The 19,959-nt window shown below is 41.6% G+C and overlaps 1 protein-coding gene across 1 annotated transcript; it reads right to left on the reverse strand.

Annotated features, from left to right (window-relative positions):
• Positions 1 to 490: 490 nt before the first annotated feature.
• On the reverse strand, positions 491 to 18,338 carry arhgap18 (Rho GTPase activating protein 18). The gene is made up of 18 exons (XM_053444949.1): positions 18,002 to 18,338; positions 10,323 to 10,590; positions 9,269 to 9,398; positions 8,498 to 8,580; positions 8,164 to 8,316; positions 7,244 to 7,307; positions 6,464 to 6,582; positions 5,532 to 5,603; positions 5,319 to 5,412; positions 4,471 to 4,562; positions 4,150 to 4,227; positions 3,860 to 4,019; positions 3,502 to 3,584; positions 3,164 to 3,370; positions 2,863 to 2,997; positions 1,826 to 1,947; positions 1,657 to 1,712; positions 491 to 1,286 (listed from the first exon to the last, which is right to left on the reverse strand). Exons 1-18 carry the CDS (start codon positions 18,136 to 18,138, stop codon positions 1,195 to 1,197), a joined length of 2,145 nt encoding a protein of 714 aa, XP_053300924.1. The 5' UTR covers positions 18,139 to 18,338; the 3' UTR covers positions 491 to 1,194.
• Between the last annotated feature and the right edge of the window lie 1,621 nt (positions 18,339 to 19,959).

Consider the following 19,959-nt stretch of genomic DNA (forward strand, 5'->3'; position numbering starts at 1 on the left):
CCACTGTCCAGATATTTTCTTCTGCTAAGAGTGCATCATTTCATAAGGCCATTTACGCAGTGAGAAGTTAATTTATTTAAAGTGATCTCATGGGAGTCCATCTTTATTATGATGGACAAGACGTGTACGACAATTGATTAATTCCATGAAAGCTTGAAGACGGTTCATATAAAAAAGATGAAATGTGTCTCGTCACATTCGCACGGCCATGTGAGGATGGATTTATACTCAGACACACTCGAACATCCACCATAATCACAGCAATAATAAGGTGACATAAAAACAGTGATGTCGTCATTGCGTGTCCTGGTTACCTGACACTTACAAATTCCTCATGAAAAAACTCTGCTCAGAAGGGACCTAACAGCAGTCCACCTCTGGACCCCGGACATATACCCATTCAATCCAATGTTCAATACTTCCTGGTTCCAGTGACATGCTTCCATACACTCACATTCAACATCATGACCATTCGCTTACTTTTTAGGGCTTTTAATAAAAAGATACAGATAAATAAAAGCCAATGTTTTCTAAATTGGTGAAACCGATTTAATAGAATTTCGATAACTTATTGCCGCAAACTATATTAACTCCGCTTATTATAGCAGGCACCACAATGTGATTAGAGGTAATGAACCACGGTATACAAGTGAAATACTTACAGTATCAAACAATATTAAGAATCACAATATTGTGACATAAGTGCTGAGACCAACTAGAGGAAATAACGTTTTTCCACCAGTGTCTGTGGTCTGGGAGGAGCATAGACAGCTGTTCTTAACTTCAGGTTCATGGTACCTGAGGTGCGTAATTCCAGTGAGCAGCATAAGGCAGGGTGGAAGGAAATTAAATGGTTGATTTTGCATGCACAGTGTCATTTTACTTCTTGTTTGGGATTTTTGTTCATGCAAAGAATTGGCATTTAAATGTATATCCACACATTTCACCTAATGGATATTCATGGGTTTTGGAATATTTGCATTTTGAGGGAGATTTCAGGGTCAACCATGCGTGCTAAACCGTGTTACACTCTCATATGTTAAAAAACTATCCGTGTCCATGTCCACACGTGTGTCTCGAATAGCGAAACCCACAGAGAACCAGGTGATGTCCCTTCTCAGCGGGACCCTGTTGTGAGAACAGGAAGATGTCCGGCATTCATGATTCATCCCAGTCTGATCGTAGGAAACCAGTTCATCGCTGTGCAGCTTTGATGACCCACTCTGCTGCAGGGTTCAGCTGGAAGAGGTCTTTCATGTATGTTTCCCCATCGAGACATCTCTCCTCTGTGCAGAGACGGACAGACACACAGATGAACATGATGTACTGTTGGATTACTATAATAACCGCCCCCAAGAAAGTTATGTTTTCATCAAGAACTACTTATTGGATTTCTATGACATTTGTGTGGGGTGGTGCATGACCTAGGGCAGAACCCAGTACATTTGGACTGGATAAAAATAAATGAGCAGATTCACTTTCACTAACATGGCGAGATAGGGCTTTGGACTTAGCGGAGGTAGGTACTTCTACTGTCTGTGACTTTTACAGCAACAACAGTTAATATCTTTTTTCACCCATTTGGCCTGTAGCTGGTTATCAGAAAAGAAAATCTTAACATTGCAATGAATAAACTTGAGCAGGAGCAGCACTTACTGATGTTCCCACCGATCTCATAGAGACACAGCTCTTCTCGTTTCACTGCCACTGAGCTGGAGGACAAAGAGAGAGGGAGAGAGAGTAAGAGAAAGCATTCAGGGGACACATGGAGGGGATCAGCACTATGAAGGCAACACTGCTGTTTGTACTGTACACATTACATTACCTGTCTTGGCTGAGGAAGCGTGTGAGAACATCAGCAGCCAGCAGCTTTTCAGTGAGCTCAACAGCCATAGAGATTTTGCTGAACTGGGGAGCCTGGACCCGAATAAATCCCTGTGAACTCTCCTGGTTGGACAAACACAGAGAGAAAGGTGAGTTACACATCACCCAATGAACACTTTACAAAAATCATCATCAACTGTCTCCATCAACACGGATACAAAATAATAATAATCATAAAATTAAAATCGCTGCACATGTATTTATGTGGTAATTACAAAATGATCCACTGTTCTGTATTTGGCTCTTGATAACCCACATGTTGCCCTGTAAACAATTACATCACAGGAGCAACACTCTTTAACAGCACCACTAGGTGTCACTATTATTCAACTTACTATAAACACAACCTGTTAAAGAGAAGCACTTTATGTTTATCAATCTATCCATTCATCCATATATCTATCTATCCATCCAACCACCTAACCATCCATATATCAATCCATCTATCCATCCGTCCCACTTATCTTTTGAGGGCCAAGAGGCAGGGTACTTTATATTTAGATATAGTTAAATAGATTGGTTCAGTTATCATCTGCAGAGAAGGTTGTGTTTGTTTGTTAGCAAGATTACACAAAAGCTACTGGACAGATATCCTTGAAGGATGAAGTATGGATCACGAAAGATCCTGTTAAATTCAGGTGTGGATCCGGATTCAGGGGGTGGATGCAAGAATGTATTTGATCCTTTTCTATAAAAGACAATCAGGCCTGTTTAGGGATGTGATATCTATGACTTTGTACAATTTCGTGCATCTTTACACGATTTACCAATACCAGGCTTAGTGCATTGTACATGTTTTACAAAAACATGGAAAATCCCTAAAATGTGTGGTAGATTTTGGGATGTTTAATCATCCATTATCTACAGATTGATTCAGAATTTCACTCCCTCATAAGCACATCTCTATGTGGGACTTACGGTGATTTCTATGTAAATGTTTACTAAAAAGACATAACCGGGAAAATAAACACCTCCTACCTCAGGGGCAGCTTTGTCAGGCGGTTTCTCAGTGGTGATCTTCTTCAGCAGCTTTCTCACAGCTCTCTCTTTATTTTGTTTCCGCTGACTTTCCATGTTCTGCTGTCTGACCTGGGTCATGATGAACTTGGGGATCTGGAGAGACACGTTGCACACATGAGAGTGAGACGTGTTACCGACAGTACAACACGTGCCATCATTCATGCTCCATGAAAAAATGTATCTCTGTTGTACACTTTGTCTATGTGGGTGTTTGAAATAGTAGAATATTTGAAGCCAGAGGGATCTTTCTGATCCTTACTGTCCAAAGAAGATTCTGGTATCTTATCAGCAGGCGGACAATGTTGGCTGTGCTCGTCGCCATGGAGAACTCCTGTTGTTCCGTAACCTTGGAGCGGATGCCTTTGAACATGAAGATGTTGGGTGCCATGACAACCGAGACGTTGTTGAGCGTCATTTTGTTCTTGACCTGGTGGTCGATCACACGCTGGAAGAACTCCATCAATGCCTGGGGATTGAAGAGAGAAAAAATTCAATCGATTTACAAAAGGAAACAGAGAGGAGACTCTCATAAAATAAATGTTCAATTTGCATATATATTTTTGCATGAGGCGTGTTTGAAACTGAGCGTGCACGGACCTTCAGAGTGTCCCGATTGGGCTCCGGCAACAAAAGGACAAGCAGGTTCAAAGCCTGCAGCTGCTGCTTCTTTGTGGGGAGCTCTGTATATAACACACACACACACACACACACACACACACACACACACACACACACACACACACACACACACACACACACACACACACACACACACACACACACACACACACACACACACACACACACACACACACACACACACACACACACACACACACACACACACACACGGTAAAATACTTGATTGGCACTTTTTCCAGTCCATTGTCTCATAATGGGGCTGTAAACTTCTCATGATCAAGCAGAATACTTCATGAACAGACGCTGTACATACTGTTGACGGCAATGAAAGTGCTGATGTACTCCACAGTCAGTAATGGATGGGGCAGCTCCCTGATGAACAGCTTCAGGAGGCTCGCAGCGTCGTGCTGCTTCAGCTGTTGCCACGGAAACATCCCATCGTAGAAGGAGGACTCGAGGTCCTGGCACAGGGACTGCAAGAACCAGTAAGGGTCAGTACTGTTAACAGCAGTGAGGACTGACTGGCAGAATAAACCTAACAACCTTTAGCATTTCACAGCATGTCTGCTGTGGTGAAATTTCAATTCAAACACTTTGACCGACCTTGACTCTAGTGGCTGCTCCAGGGATCCGTAGAAGCCCCTCAGTGTCTAATCCTTCATCCTCGATATGAGCAATAAACTAGAGATAAGAGTGAGATTATGTTTACATAAGACCAAGCAAGAAGACATAGTAATGACTATGACAATTGAAGTCTGACATTCTGATAAATATTAGTGTCAGTCTAACACTAAGTTGTACTGTGTGTAATATGAATTGTGAGATCAATATGGATCTGGGACGCAGGGATATATTACGTCCGTTTGATCGGTTACTACAGTCATTTCTGTTTATTGTCTTTGTCTCAGACTGTTGTGTGCTCACCCTCTGCAGTATGAATGGCACTTTGGTCCCAGGAACCCGCCTCTGGTCCTGCTCCAATAAAGTGGTGAGTGGAACACCATACAGACCGCTTTCTACATACACACGCACAAACGCACAAACACACACACAGACGTTCAGTAAAACATTTACATTAACTACTATGGACCTGCTAACTTAGACAATAGCTATTAATATGCATTTATTAGTCCCAAACACATGCACAGACCTGCAAAGGCACACTCATGCAAGTAGGGAAATTTAATCTCTGCTTTTGACCCATCTGGTGCAGGACACACAGAGCAGTGAGCGACCATGTACGGCGCTCGGGGAGCAGATGTTGGGGGAGTAAGGTGCCTTGCTCTGGGGCACTAGACAGGGTAGGGTGACTCTTGGATTTTTGGACAGATCAATCCAAGTTCGTCTTTTGTTGTCTCTCCGTGGAGTCGAACAAGAGACGAACCAGAGACCTTCTCTGCCCATAGTCCAAGTTTCTGCCACTAGATTATTATCGGAATTACATTAAGACTTCCAAACCAGTTTCCGGGACATGACCCAAGAAAGACCCCGTTGCATTGTTTTCCAAAGTGACAGAAATTATCCTCGATAAACTGTATTTGAAGAGGCAGGATTAATGTATAGTCTTTGGTTTGCATATGTAGCTGGTTGTGTGTTTGTTTTTGTGTGTGTGGATAATTCTCATATGTTGTTGTTTTCACTTTTATGTCTGTGTCTTTGCGTCACTGTTCATGTCTGAGTGTCTCTTTTTTTTTTATGAAAAAGCCTATTTACCCTGTTGTTTAGCTTTCAGGACATACTTGCATTAATACTGTGTGTGTGTGTCAATTTACCTTTAGTCTTAACTTTGACAGCTTTGTGCGCCTTCAGGTCTATCCCAGCAGTGTCAAACAGAGCAGTCATCTCCACAAGCACCACTCTACGCACCTAGAACGTTTAAAACAAGCAGAAATGGACATGGAAACAGAGCTTGAGGAAGGACATGCACACACATGCATCCACAGATTATTAAAATATTATGTCCTATACACCATATGAACACTTACCTTTTTCATATCCAGAGGAGACAGATCTCCTATTCTGGTTTGACCTGTTTTGTCTGGAAGCAGCTTAAAGTTCTGGAGAAGAAAAACAAAGAGAGCAAAGGACAGAGGGCTGTCAGTGACTGTGGAGGACAGAGTTAGAAAGCAAACAATGTGCCAAAATCATATTTGACTGTGACACTGAATGGTTCATGTGTACAGTGTTAGACTGAATAGACAGAATATTAAGAGAAGTAACTATAGAGCTTTATTTGAATCCATGGAAAAATGGAAATATTCGGATTTAGGAGCTTCAACCACCAGATGTCACTATAGACCAGTTCTCAAGCTGCTCTTGGCCACAAATGCTGCTTACTGCTGATATGCAACACAAACTCTGCCCACTTTAAGTCTAACAGTTCAGTTTGATGTTCTTTTATGCCATTCTTCTGTTTACATTCACTTTTTATTACATTACAAGGCTAAACTAAACTATACTTAACCACGCAATAAAAGATTATTGAACAAGACAAACAGATTTAATTGCAAGAAAGACAAACATTTTAAGAAAATCATTCCTGCGCAGTGAGGTCTTTAAATTGCTCTTGTCACATCTCATTGTTTCTATTATCTCTGATAATCATTGACGCAGAACAATGAGTAAACTGTCCGCACTAGCTCTAATATCCCCCTTCACTAAAGAATGATCACAAGTGGATTTGTATACGATTGTATAACAATGTAAGAAAAAAATCTGTGCATCCTGTTTATAAGTCTGGCGATTGAATGAGTACACACATGCTCAGTGTATCAGGGAAGGAAAAGACTACTGAGGAAGTGAATATACATGTAGCCTTAAGTGTGTGTGTGTGTGTGTGTGTGTGTGTGTGTGTATGTGTGTGTGTGTGTGTGTGTGTGTGTGTGTGTGTGTGTGTGTATAAAGGTATGTGGCTCACTGGTAGTTTGTCGTCAGGCGAGTTAGGGCTGGTGGCGACCTTTAGTCTTTGGTTGATATCCCTGTATGTGAGCGCTTGCTCTGAAAACGCCACTTCAACGTTCAGTTCTGTCTCCGTTTCTGTTGAGAGAGAGACACACACAAACATGCACACCAACGCACACACACACACACACACACACACACACACACACACACACACACACACACACACACACACACACACACACACACACACACACACACACACACACACACACACACACACACACACACACATTTAAGCACACAAGGAAATAGGACCGCACAAGCAGCCCATTTAAACAGTTGTTGTGCAGCAGTTTATACACAGGTGAACAACTAAGTGTTCTTTCATGTATTTAATCACAGTGTTTAAATCACTATGACTGAAAGAGGAAGAAAGAGAGTCCTGCTGCATTTCCTTTACCTTTAAATACACTTTAAAATGAGCTTTGCCTGATGTTTACACCATTTTACAGTGATGTACACTATCAAAACATCTAGGTTCTAATCTGAACTAAAAGCAAAAGTAAAGAAATAAAAGCAATGGACTGTGGTAGCAATATTTAGTATTCCACTTTACCGTAGCAGTACTTCTTTAAGTAACAGATGATCATTAGCTTAAAATAATGTGGTTTTCAATTCTAAAATATGTTATGGAGTTGCTAGGGAGATGTTTATTTGGGCCTCAGTTAGTCATTCTCCATACTGACTCATGTATGTGTGTGTGTGGGGGTCTGTAGGAGAATGTCACACATACCAGCTGAAGTGAGGTCTTTCTGTCCGTTCTCACTTCCCTCTTTGAGGGGACTTGGCAGCTCATCCTGCAGGCCACAGCACAACACAGAGACACATAAGTAGATAGCACAACGTGTAATGTTCAACAGGTCAACTCACACACACACACTGAGTGCATCCCGTCCCCAGGACAATTTTTTTCTTCATGTTACATATTATCTTATCTGTTAATTAGTGGACAAAGTTTGCAGGAAAGTGAAAAGACAGACTTGGTTGAAAACAGTTTCTTTTTGCTGACTGAAGTAGTTTGGACAAGCAGTAGTAAACTAAACTTCACTGAACTAATGAAATATACTTTATGTACGTATTAAGTACTATAGTACTTGGTATTACATGTATATGTGTATGTAAAATGTATTGAAGGTGGTTTTATCAGACAGCCTGCTAACCGGTTGCTGAATGGAGAAGCAACAGCAAAGTTGTGACCACATGCAGTCAAAGAGGGAAGAGATCCAGGAGGAAACACAGTGTAAAGGAAGCAGCTTCTTTTTTTTCATGTCACTAATCCAACAAGATTTTTAAAGGGATAATCCTATTCACTTCCTGCCTGGTCACTTGTATAACAGCTATAACTTGTCAGTTTAACACACTTTAACACCCTTTTATTTATGTAGATTTAATAGCCGAAATGTAACACGTTAAGTTATCTTTATGCTAAGCTGAGCTAACCTATATATTATATTTAGCCCACAGGCATCAGTGGTATCAATCTCTTTGACTTTTGGCAAGAAAGCAAATATAAATATTGGACTATTTATTTGAACTTTCTGACTTTACTATACATATATATTTAAATTTCATATAGCTCAGATTTAACATCGTTCATGCTGGTACAAATTAATCAGTTTGTGTCCTTGTGCACGTGTGTGTACGTCTTCGAACCTTTTCAGGAGGTCTGAATATATCCCTAACATCTGGAACGTGTTGTCGGTTGCGTCGCCGTAGCAACGTCTGCTGTAGCGATGCCACGCGGCGCTCTACAGCCGCCGCCTGCGTCCTGGTGAGCGTGGACAGGAACACTGCGTTGTCTTCCTCCTGTCAATCAATCAATTAGAATCACACCACAGTCAACCACCGTCTTATATGTACTTTGATCATTTGTCAAATGCACTCGGATTGATATAACAGGTTTGACGACACACTCAAATAGGAAACATGATAAACGATGACACAACGTGGACTCAGGTCTCACTAATTACAGATAGATGACCTATACCTGATCCTGGTCAGGTGCCAGTGTGTCATCGAAGAGTTGCGCTAGCCCCGCCTCGGCAAGCCACGCCTCCTCCTGCTCTCCTTCTGAAAGAGAAAATGAGACAGATTGAAAAGAAAAGTGAGGAGTTAAGATAAAACAACACTGGTGTAAACATTTTGACTCAAAGAGAAAGAAAGGTGGAGACGACTATTTAAAAAAACTAGACTATTGTTTTTAACCCTTTAAAAACACTTCACAGGTGCAGGAAAGGGAAAAGACCAACCGCGGGCAGAAGTGGACACACACATTACACAGGAAGAGTTTGTTTGCTCCACAGAACAATAGTCATCATAAACAGGCTAAATAAATACACATGAGGAAAGCAAATCCCCCGCGTACGAAACAACACCTCTCCAGTCTGCACATGCCTGAGCAGGCAGGGACTTTTTGATTAACAGCTGAAATGAATATTTCACATCGGAGTTGTTCTAGAGTCTTTAGGAGGCTCAGCGCTCTGGTTCAGCTGCTCAATGTGACAAAATGATTGTATAAAGATGCAAAATAACTTCAGAGGAACACAATGACCTCAATTAGATGCAAAACCAAAATAAGGAGATTTATAATAAAGATATGGAGATGCAAAACTATGTAAAGTAACAAACGCTGCACGACATTATCTTTACATCAGCAGAAATGGTCTGATTCGAGAATCAAAATGACTGTGACTCAATGTGCACTACATGAAAAGTCAGTGTATCCCCCTTTGAGGTCACAGTGGTCAGTGTATCTTACCCTCAGGAGTTTTATTCAGCTCCTCCTCTTGAACTTCTCCTTCTCCTCCACTGTCGCCTCTCCCTGCTCCTTGAGTGATATTCTCCACCTCCTTCCAGTAGTCGTCCATCTCCAGCTCATCCAGAGAGTCCTGTAGCACACAATGCCGTACACAATTTAATCATTTCAACCGCTTCAATTTTAATTTCCTGTTTCATATCTTCTTTCTGTCTAGAACTTTGGTTTTATGATGATAAAATAAAAAGTTAATTCTTCTCAAATTACAGCAGTTGCTCTCCCACACAGACTGAAACACACAAGCACATTCCTGAAGTTTAAACAGACCTTGGAGCTCGTCTCTGTCTCTCACTCTGTTTTTCCAAAAATGGAACTAAAGTCTGGGTAAAGTTTATTGAGTCTCCACACACATAAAAAAAACACACGCACACACACGAACATATTCTTATACAGAGACAGAGACAGCAGAGAAGGTTGTTGCCTGTGAATCTCACCAAGACAATAATCACAAAAAGACACAATATCATGCTGTTATAGGGGGCTACAATGTAAAGGAATTTAAAAGTTTTACAATGATTATTGAAGAAATACACCTTTAAATATGAATAGAATATCAGAGGATCCACAGATGTTGGAATTATGAATACTAAAGTTTAATTTGTCTACTTAATCCATCAAACTTTAACTAGCTGTAACCTTTAATACAGGTTAGTGCAGTATAAAGTGCTTCACCACTGACAAATTGTTTTACATTAAAGTTATAAAAACAAATACAAATGTACAAAATATAAAAGTAAGATAATAAAATGAGATAAAAACAACATACAACATTTTGAGAGACTTACAATTACAATATTATTGATATTCAATTGTGACTCCCACAAAAACCCAAGAAAACTGTTTCAGAAAAGAAAGCAAAGAGTGAGGAAAGGAAAACAACATCAGAGAAGTGTAAACTACACATCGACATGTGACCTGTGGAAAAGAGCCAATGACATCTTTAAACCAAAGACCCAGAGAGCTGAACTCAGCTTAGTGGGACTACATGTCGGCCCACCTGAGAGTTACAGCGCTGACACGTGGGTCGAGTTCTGGCCCGGACGTTGGGACTGTGTCTGGGGCTGGAGCGAGACTTTGGGCTGGAGTGAGAAATTGGGCTGGAGGAGGGCAGAGACCTGGAGCAGGCCACAAAGTTTGGATTGGGGAGCGATGGCGACGGGTCGGTGCCGCTGGTTTTGGTAACATTGGCGGCAGCGCCGGGCTCGACTCCGTCTCCATCTAGTGTGTTTTGGTTCTGTTGAACGGTGTAGTGGCCTGTTCTGCGGCTACAAGAGGAAAGACACATCTGGTTAACTGGCATCGTGCTTAATGACACACGTCGCAGCTTTGCACTTTTGTGTTTATCAATTACGTTATGGTCAATACCTGATAATAAAACATATCATAAAAATATTCCAGGATAGCAAACGATAGATTGACTGTGTTTGTCATGCTCTACATAATTAGAATTACTGCCCGCCACCGCCCAGTGCAGTTTCAGTCTACATATTTTTACTCCCAGTTTATATGAAGTCACTGTGACCTTTGATCACTGAAATCTAATCAGTTCGTTTCTGAGTCCAAGTTACAACTGGTCCAAATTTGAAGAAATTCCCAAAAGGGAGACTTGAGATATCACCTTCAAGAGGCCAATAAAAATGTGTTGTGAGGCCACCGTGATCTTAACCTTTGACCTTTGAATTCTAATCAGATCATCCTCAATTAAAAGTGAATGTTTATGTCAGAAGTAATGAAATTCCCTATTTGGCTGTTTCTGATATCACATTCACAAGAAAATTGGGTCACAGTGACAATGACATTTGACTGCTGAAATTCTAACGAGTTCATCCGTGAGTTCAAGTGAATCTTTGTGCAAAACTAAAAAAACATTTCCTCAGGACATTCCCGAGATATCAGGTTCACAAAAATGGAATGTGACGCACATCTTTGCTTTCATTTATATCCACATGTCAGCTCGGTGCCTGCAGTGCATGTTAGTTTGTTTTGATGGCAGCACAAGAGAGAGATAGCTTGGATGACACGAGGGGTCAGTGAGTCCAACAGAGAGAAGTCGACTAAAGTATCATCAGTGAGAACTAAGAATAGCAGCATGGACTTCACATGACTGACTCCACACAGTCAGCTCATCTCACGCCACAGCGCACTGGTCAAACTAAGACAGAGCCAACCATTAGAGCTCATTATAGTGGTTGAGACTTCATACAGGCTGTTTAACTATAATGAGTGTGCTGTCATACTAATCACATGGACAGTCGGGAATGTGAGGCAGCTGACCACATGACAATCAGTATAGTTAACACTTCACTAATGATACTCAGTAGAGTGAATACCCTCACCAAGGCCCAGTAGTCCTAAATTCAATCAAGCTGCACCAAAATTATTTAGATAACACTTTCTTAAATATGTCAAAAACATACTACATCTCCCAATGTTAAAGAAAGAGAATCAAAATCCTCAGTGCAACCCACAACATGTATTGGCTTCTTTCTTGGCCCATTTCCCATCTGTCAACCAAGTTTTGTGGAAACCTGTTCAGCAGTCTATGCGGGTTCACTCACAAATGTTTATCACTTGGGCAAAGTTACCACAGAACCCCGGGGCAGTTGGAGGAGTCCTATAAAAATAATCTCACCCATTTTTGAGGCTCATACCGATAAAGAATATTTCCTAGTTAAAAAAACATCCAATTACAGCAGATCAGCTGATTAGCCACACATAATTAATACATAAATAAATAAAGTCCTACCTGTATATGAAACCTTAAAAAGAAATCCGAATCAGTGTGGCTTCTCTTTCATCTTTTAATCGAGCATTAATGAATTAGCCCAGACCTTTTTTGTCATTATTGTGAATATTTATGACATAATCTTTCACCCTCAGTCCGTCACCAGTTCTGGTTTTTTGACAATGCAGCTGACTGACTCCACAGGGAGACACTTTGAATGATTACTGCAAAACTGGTCTTTGTGTCACTTTGCATTTGCCTACATCAACAACGAGGGATGGGGGCCTGAGTGTGAGCGTGTCGCACATCAGAGTGGAACAATGCAACACGCACAACAGCAGATAAGCTCAGACCGGGCATCATTAAAGAAACCTGAATGAATTACTCTGATGTCTTTAGCTGCGAATGTGGCTTGTGTTGCAGGACATGTATGAACAGATTATGGATTTAATTTACAGGGGAGGTGTTGGTACCTACAGGGTGCAGGTTTGCAAATTGCCCCTGTGCAGGACTCTGGGACAAACGTACAAACTGTGGTGTGATTTCTTGCTACTTATCAACCAACATTTACACAGATAACAATATATAGTAGAACAAGAGGATATGTCAGCCTGGCGGATTTAGTCAGTGAGTGAGGGTTGGCTCTTATTTTCATTGGTTTTGCTGATCTCCAACTGAATGTCCCCTTTGTCGTGACAGGAAGTGACACAGTACATTCTTTCTATCGGCTCTCTTCCCTCTTCTCTTCTCTGTCTCTCGTTCTTTTTTTCCGCCTTCAAGCTACAGCTTTTATTGACTGATGACAACAGACTGATGGTTCAGCTGCAGACAGCTGATCTGTCATTTCTGTGTCCTGTCCCAATCAAGATGAGAGGTTTCTGTCAACAGCTGCGGTGTCGTAACTTCATCAATCCTACTCACGAATCCTCAGTGTGAACACAAAATTATTTTACACCGATCTTACAAGCTGCTTCATTTGTGGGAATAAGTTCTTGCTCTAAATCTAAGGAATCAAACAGTAATTGCATTCAGTCCCGTGCATAACTCCACCAAGCCTCAACAGTCAAGATAATCAAGCTGCACCAATGTCAGTTAGATAATTGTGCTTGATCCATGAATTAGATAGATAGATAGATGATACTTTATGAATCCCGTGGGAAATTCAGATCCTGATATTCTGCGGAAATGAAAAAATCTGCATCAATGTGATAATAATGGGTTCTCTCCTGACCTGTATTACATCCTTCCACTACGTTTTGTGGTAATCTGTCCAATAGTTTTTAAGTCACCTTGCTTACATACAAAGAAACAAGCAAAGAAAGGAGGCGGGGGTAACTAAAGACAAGGCATTGTTTAAGAGGGGGTCAATGGACATGGGCGTATACGAATAACGCTGTTTCCAATATTTAGTCATGAAACACATCCCACATCAGTGAAGTGCAGAACAGGTTCGTTTGTGATACTAACTCTTTGAGTCAGAGGGAACAGCATGAAGTCGATGTGCTGCATTCATTAGTTTGGAATTATGAGTGAAGTATTTTACCGTGAGGATCCACGCTGAGGCAAGGCCACATACCACAGCAGACTTCCTGCCACACACACACACATGCACACACACACACACGCACACACACGCGCACATACACACACTCAAACACATACACGAGCGCACACACGCACGCACAATATTTGAAAAAATAAAGCTCTAGTAAATTTAGATACAACACTTTGATCTTGCTTTAACAACGAACATTGTTGGCTTTATACCGACATTCAACCTTCTCCTTCCTTCCAGTCTATTTTCTTTGCACCTCCTCTTCCTCCTCTCGTCACCCCCTTCCTCTCCTACACCTCGCCTGGGACTTGAGTCGTCTCCTTTTCCTTTTCTGTTTGGTACTTAATATCCCCTCCCTTCACGTCCCCCCACTTTCCAAAAAGCAAACTAAGCAGGTTGTTCAGCTGACGTGTGTCCAATCATGACCTGAAATATTTCCCTGGTTTTCAGATAAACCTGATAAGAAGAGATAATACGGTGTGACTAAATCATATATCAGCCATTAGTCATCATCAATAATCTGTTTTAGATGTTAGTCCAAATCTGTTTAATGTAGAGGAGACGATTAACGGCGACAATAATACGACTCTGATGCAACAGGTCGGGAATTATCTGATTGGCTCGGACACACGTGTCTGGTCTTCCATTCAACTACAATCCTGTGGTGCGAGAATATCTTTACGGGCTTGTTAACAATTAAGCTCTGAAGCTTTCATGGTCAGTTTTTCTTCACTGCTCTGGATGATTTGCTGATTTGTGAGAAGTACAGGTGTGACGATCAGTGCTGACATGTTACTGGAGCAGGTCCTTCCCAGGTCAGAGAATGTGAATGTCAAGACCACAACACACACACACACACGCCGATATAATGCAGACAATGCTTTACATGCAATCGTGCACGTGACTTTGGTCCATTGTGCGCACAGGTGGGCTGCCCTTGTGTGTAAAACAAACACATTCTCTCTCTCTGGCACACTTTCATACATACGTGCACAAATGACCTTTTAAAAGAAAAAACTGCTGGAGCTGCGTGTGCAATTGTTCAACTCTTTGTCCACAAACACACACACACCTTTTATCAGCTAGTTCGAGCTGCCAAAATAGAGTGTGAGGGATAGTGCATGTGTGTGTGTGTATAAGTAAACTGTGAGGTGTTAAAAGGAACAGCAGGAAACTATATCAGCCAGCAAAGAGCAAACTCTGCACCGCTGAGCTGAATATGAGTCAAGATCAGAGGTGACTATTTAAATCCACATGTGAGTGTGAGTCACTGAAGTGACACAGAGCTCCCAGCCCAAGAAGATTTATATTTAAAAATCCAAACAAGTATTTAAACATGTCTCCCTTGTGTCTTTCTTATGATAAAAGACATATTATGAGGGGTAATTTGCATGTCAGGGCCATGGCTGAGTATTTCCACCTTAACAGTGCAGTAAACAAATGCTAGTCTGGGAAAAAAAGGCAGGGTTTGTGATGTAACACACCTAAAGAACCAATCCTATCAATTTGTGGGTGGAGCTCAGCTGCAGGTGAGCTGTGAGGGTCAGGGGACAGCAAGTAGGGGAGGGGCCATGTTAGCATATCCATAAAGCCCAGTCATGAAATTGGAAAGAATGGTGCACATGCACTTTAAGGACACAAGGGGAATTTTTTCGATAGAAATAATTTCAAATTTTGAGGAACAAAGAAGAGTTTTAGGGGGGGGTAATAAACCGCTGGACAGGTGGAAAATACGACCATCAGTACATACCAGTCATATTTGAATGGAATAATAGGAATTACTCAAGGATCTGAGGAGATTTTCCTACACACATCCCATTATTATGATATGGCACCTACAAATAAATGATGAACAGGAAACAGATGAGGAAGCTATGTGTGTGTGTATGTGTGTGTGCTTCTTCCTGATCCTGTCAGAACCAGTAGACGTCACGTGGACCAAACCTGGTCCTAATGAGGCTAAACATCATTTCTGAGGTCCGAGTTAAAGTTAGAGGGTCAACTGTGAAGTGTTGTTTGGTTCAATGTGTGGGATAAGGTTTTTGGTTTGGCTTTCCGAGATAAACCGGATAATAATAAGGATAGCAGTGCAAACCTCTCTCTCTCTGTGTGTGTGTGTGTGTGTGTGTGTGTGTGTGTGTGTGGTATTCCCATTTACATCAACAGGTGCCAGCTGTCCTCTATAAAGACAGAGGCTGTCTATGTTCCCCCTTGGAAACTGGTGGTCTCCCCACTGACCCACTGGCTGAATAAATCAATTAATATCTAATACCGTTTCCCATTGTCAATCTGGCCGTCTCCCTCCCTGTATGCCACTGTGTCTTTTTCTACATGATGTGTTCTTATGTGTGTCTGTGAATTCCCCTGCTCACTGCAGTCGCCTGTTCTGACCTCGGTTCATCCTGACAGACACCAGCTATGACGACTTATCATAGCAGTCCAGCTCGTCTTCCTCTCTGCAGATGTCATTTCCTGTGCAGCGTAGTATTTCTGCCGGCTGACTGTTGCCTCACACAGTCAATTTATTAAAACCATGTGTGTTTACTGGACACTAAGCAATACTGAGGGAAGTACGCCCTCTCTCTCTTTCTCTCTCTCTCTCTCTCTCTCCTACAATACAGTGAAAAACCCAAGATCAACACGAAGCTCTTTGGCTAAACGAGGAGCTGAACCTCAAAAACATCTGTGTGACATACTCCAGCAGGCACGTAACCTAAGGCTTAGGTCAGATGTCTCTGGGTGGTACAAGGCCATCAGCTTTCTGTCTGTCTGTCCGTCCATCCGTCCGTTTGTCTGTGTCACTCTGTCTCCCATTTCCTGACCAGGGGAAACAATGACCACAAGACTAAACCCTCAAGTCAACCTAGACAGGACGCACACACACTCTGCTGTGGGAGGTGAGACAAAGGCAGGCTGTAATGTGATGCTGGGTTCTTTTCCCCGGTTAGCTGGAGAAGCCATCTGGAACACACACACAGACATATTCTGTACACACACACACGTACATGCAGAGGCAGGTGTGCCCATCTGAATACCAGCTGGACTGGGTTGTTTACCTTTACCACGCCACAGTTGGAGACAGCAGTTGTTTGCTGACCTGAGCAGCACTGGACACACACACACACACACACACACACACACACACACACACACACACACACACACACACACACACACACACACACACACACACACACACACACACACACACACACACACACACACACACACACACACACACAGGCCTTTTCGAGTAAATAGGTTATAAATAAGATTGTAACTGTGCAGTGTGTAGCACACTCAGAATGAGTCTTCTTGTCACAGACGGAGAGGTGAACGCTGTCACGCCATGATGACAACAAGCTGTAAACAAAGGATGTAAAGCCTCCTGTAGGTGGTGGGTGGGTCACACAGCGCCCTCCACCACCACTAAACATAAAAACACCAGATGTGGGAATGTGGGAAGGCTCATGACCTCACACCTTTTTAACATATGTTTGTTATATTTCTGTAGTTGAAATGATCTGTATACGTTGAAAAAAAAATGAGCTGATGTGTGGATCAATCAACATAAAATATAATCAGCAATTATTCTGCCCAACAATCATCTGTTTACTAGTTCAGTTATCAAGCAAAGGTACGAAAATGCTCCTTGTAACTTGGTCGCCCTTCAGCTATACAGTATGATGCTGTATCTTCACTTTCAATACCGATTGATCTGTTGATCATTTTTAGGAAATTAGTAAAAATGGCCACTGACAAACTTCGAAATGGTTATCAAGCAAATCCGACCAACATGAAACAACAAATTTTGTTATTTTAGCTTGTTAAACAGTTGAACCATTATCAACTATTAAACCATTACATTTAACAAATCAGGTTAATTCATTAGCTAAATAAAATAATCTCTACATAAACCAGAGTCTGACCTAATACCACTATTTGACTAAGGCTGGTTTCTGTTGCACAGTCTTTCAGGGGGGGAATACAGTATTTCATTATCTGTAGACCAACAGCTTTATCTCAGAGTTGCGAGTTAAGACTGTCAACCTTGTAAAAATCCGAGCTGTTATATCAGAGTCAGGGTGAACCTGCTGATAAAGAAAAATAAAAACATAACCCAGGGCTGCAGGGGGAGGAGCTGGACCCGTGCACGTACAAGAATAAAAAACCATCAACTAAGTTAGTGGCTGGGGGGGGTTAAACTATGACCAGCTGCAGGTTAGTGCTGGTTGGTCAACAACATCATTTATGCTTTGCTGCAAAATTCAAAACGAGGAAAACAACACAACCATGACCTTTACACTCTCACACACACACGCACACGCACACTCACACACGCACACTCACACACACACTCCAGTTAAAGAGCTGGATCTCGGGAGGTCTGTCCCACCTGGGCTCGGTGGGGGTCTCGGGGTCCCGGGCTGATTGACAGCTGGGGCCGCGCGGTGCAGTTTGGGGCAACAGTTCCGCGTTGCTGTGGTAACCCGTTAAAACCACTCCCTGGCTCTGCTGCTGCTGTCGACTCATGTTTCTCCTCCTCTTCCTCTTCTCGCCTCCTCTTCACACGCAACTCGCATCCACACACTGGCTCTCATCTGTTCGTTCTCTGTGTCTATCTGCCGTCCATCGCCGGCTTGTTGTGTTCTCTCCTCCCTCCTTCTCTCACTCCGTCACCCTCTTGTTCTCTCTATCTCTCTCTCTCTCTCTCTTGCTCCCTGGAACTTGTCAATGGGACACGGGCGGGACTACAGACGCAACGCAGCTCAGGGATTGGCTGAAACTGTGGTCAAAGTTTCCTGGATGAATGCGCCCCCTGCTGCTTTTAAATAGTTTCGTCACATGTGCCAATGTGTGCACTGTGGCAAAGCAAGGGAGTTCGAAGAGGAGCCATGTTTGTTATTTTGATTCACATGGGGCCATCAATGTGAAAAAAACTATGGACAAATGTGTGTCTCAATCAGAATCTCTGAATGTGTAATGATATTTGTTAACGTGTACATGGATCTGAAAATGTCTGTTTAGAATGCGTGCGTGTGTTTTATCGGATTTGTAAATATATTCAAATATATATTCAGATTAGAAAGGGTATTTATATCTGTAAATGTGTAGACAAATCTGTAAAATTATACATGGAAACTAATGGCTGAAAAGTATTTTTGCTTCAAGAGCTGAAAATAAAGAATAATAATAAAGAAATATTGGCAGTTTTTGATCCTTGATTTTACTACACTTCTACTGTGGTAGATCTGCAAATATGTGATATTTGTCTGTGTTTTCAGGAGCTGCAGCATTAATTTGCTTCTGATGTGTGTGTGTGTGTGTGTGTGGCTCTTACTTATTTCTTATGTCAATTCACTGACTGTGTATGACTATATATCCCCCTATCATATGCTCAAAAACATTAATATTGGCTTGTCTAGGTGCATCTTTATGTATGTGCATCCTGCCACTGTTGTGTATGTATTTTTTATGTGTTTGAACAAAAGTGGTACGAGAGTGCACTCACTGGCTTTTAAAAATATTGACTGACAGTTTCAGGAAGCTGTTTCTATAAATTATTAACACATGACATCATTTGCTGTGTGTTTTTTAATATAACGAAGTCCACACCTACATCATGAGCTGATGCTTTATTTGTTGTTTTCTGTACTCAAACACACTGGCTTTGTACAGTTTGGTGATCAACACACCGACATCACCAAACAAGAGGGGGAGCTTGATTCAAACACATCAACAACGAAGTTAAACAAATAGGATAATCAAAAAGGAAGGGGGGTCATTATGTTTGGCTTAGATTACCTTGTTGTTGTATGTGTGCATGTAGAAGATGGAAAGTACGGAGAAGATGGAAAGGGGAGACAGTATGACAATATTTGTCAGAGGGAGAAATAGAAGATAAAAAAAAAAAAATAACAAGAAAGAGAAGGTAGAGAGAAACAGATATGCAATTCTTCCAGAGGGCCTCACTGGTTGGACACTGAGGCAAGAGGATCTAAACTTTAAGATTATTTAGGTACATACACATTCTGCAATTTGTTTATAATTTTGATACACAACAAAGAATCTCAGGCCTGTTTAAACACACTTTCTCAATAAACACGGAGCCAAAACAAACACTGAGGTATTTTAAGGCCACACACTGGATTAGTCCTTGAATGTGCAGGTCAAGTCCAAATGAAAATCAGGTATTGTGATGTGAAAATCAAATACGAGGAAGAAATCCACCAAAACATGTACGGGCTCCTTAAATAGCCTATACTGGGATCAGTTTGCAGGTTTGAGAATAGTTTCTACATTATTTCCTCTCCTTGGCTAATTTTGTTCATCTAAAGTATTACATTTAGTGTT

Source organism: Pleuronectes platessa, chromosome 17, assembly GCF_947347685.1.
Source record: "Pleuronectes platessa chromosome 17, fPlePla1.1, whole genome shotgun sequence".
NCBI lineage: Eukaryota > Metazoa > Chordata > Actinopteri > Pleuronectiformes > Pleuronectidae > Pleuronectes > Pleuronectes platessa.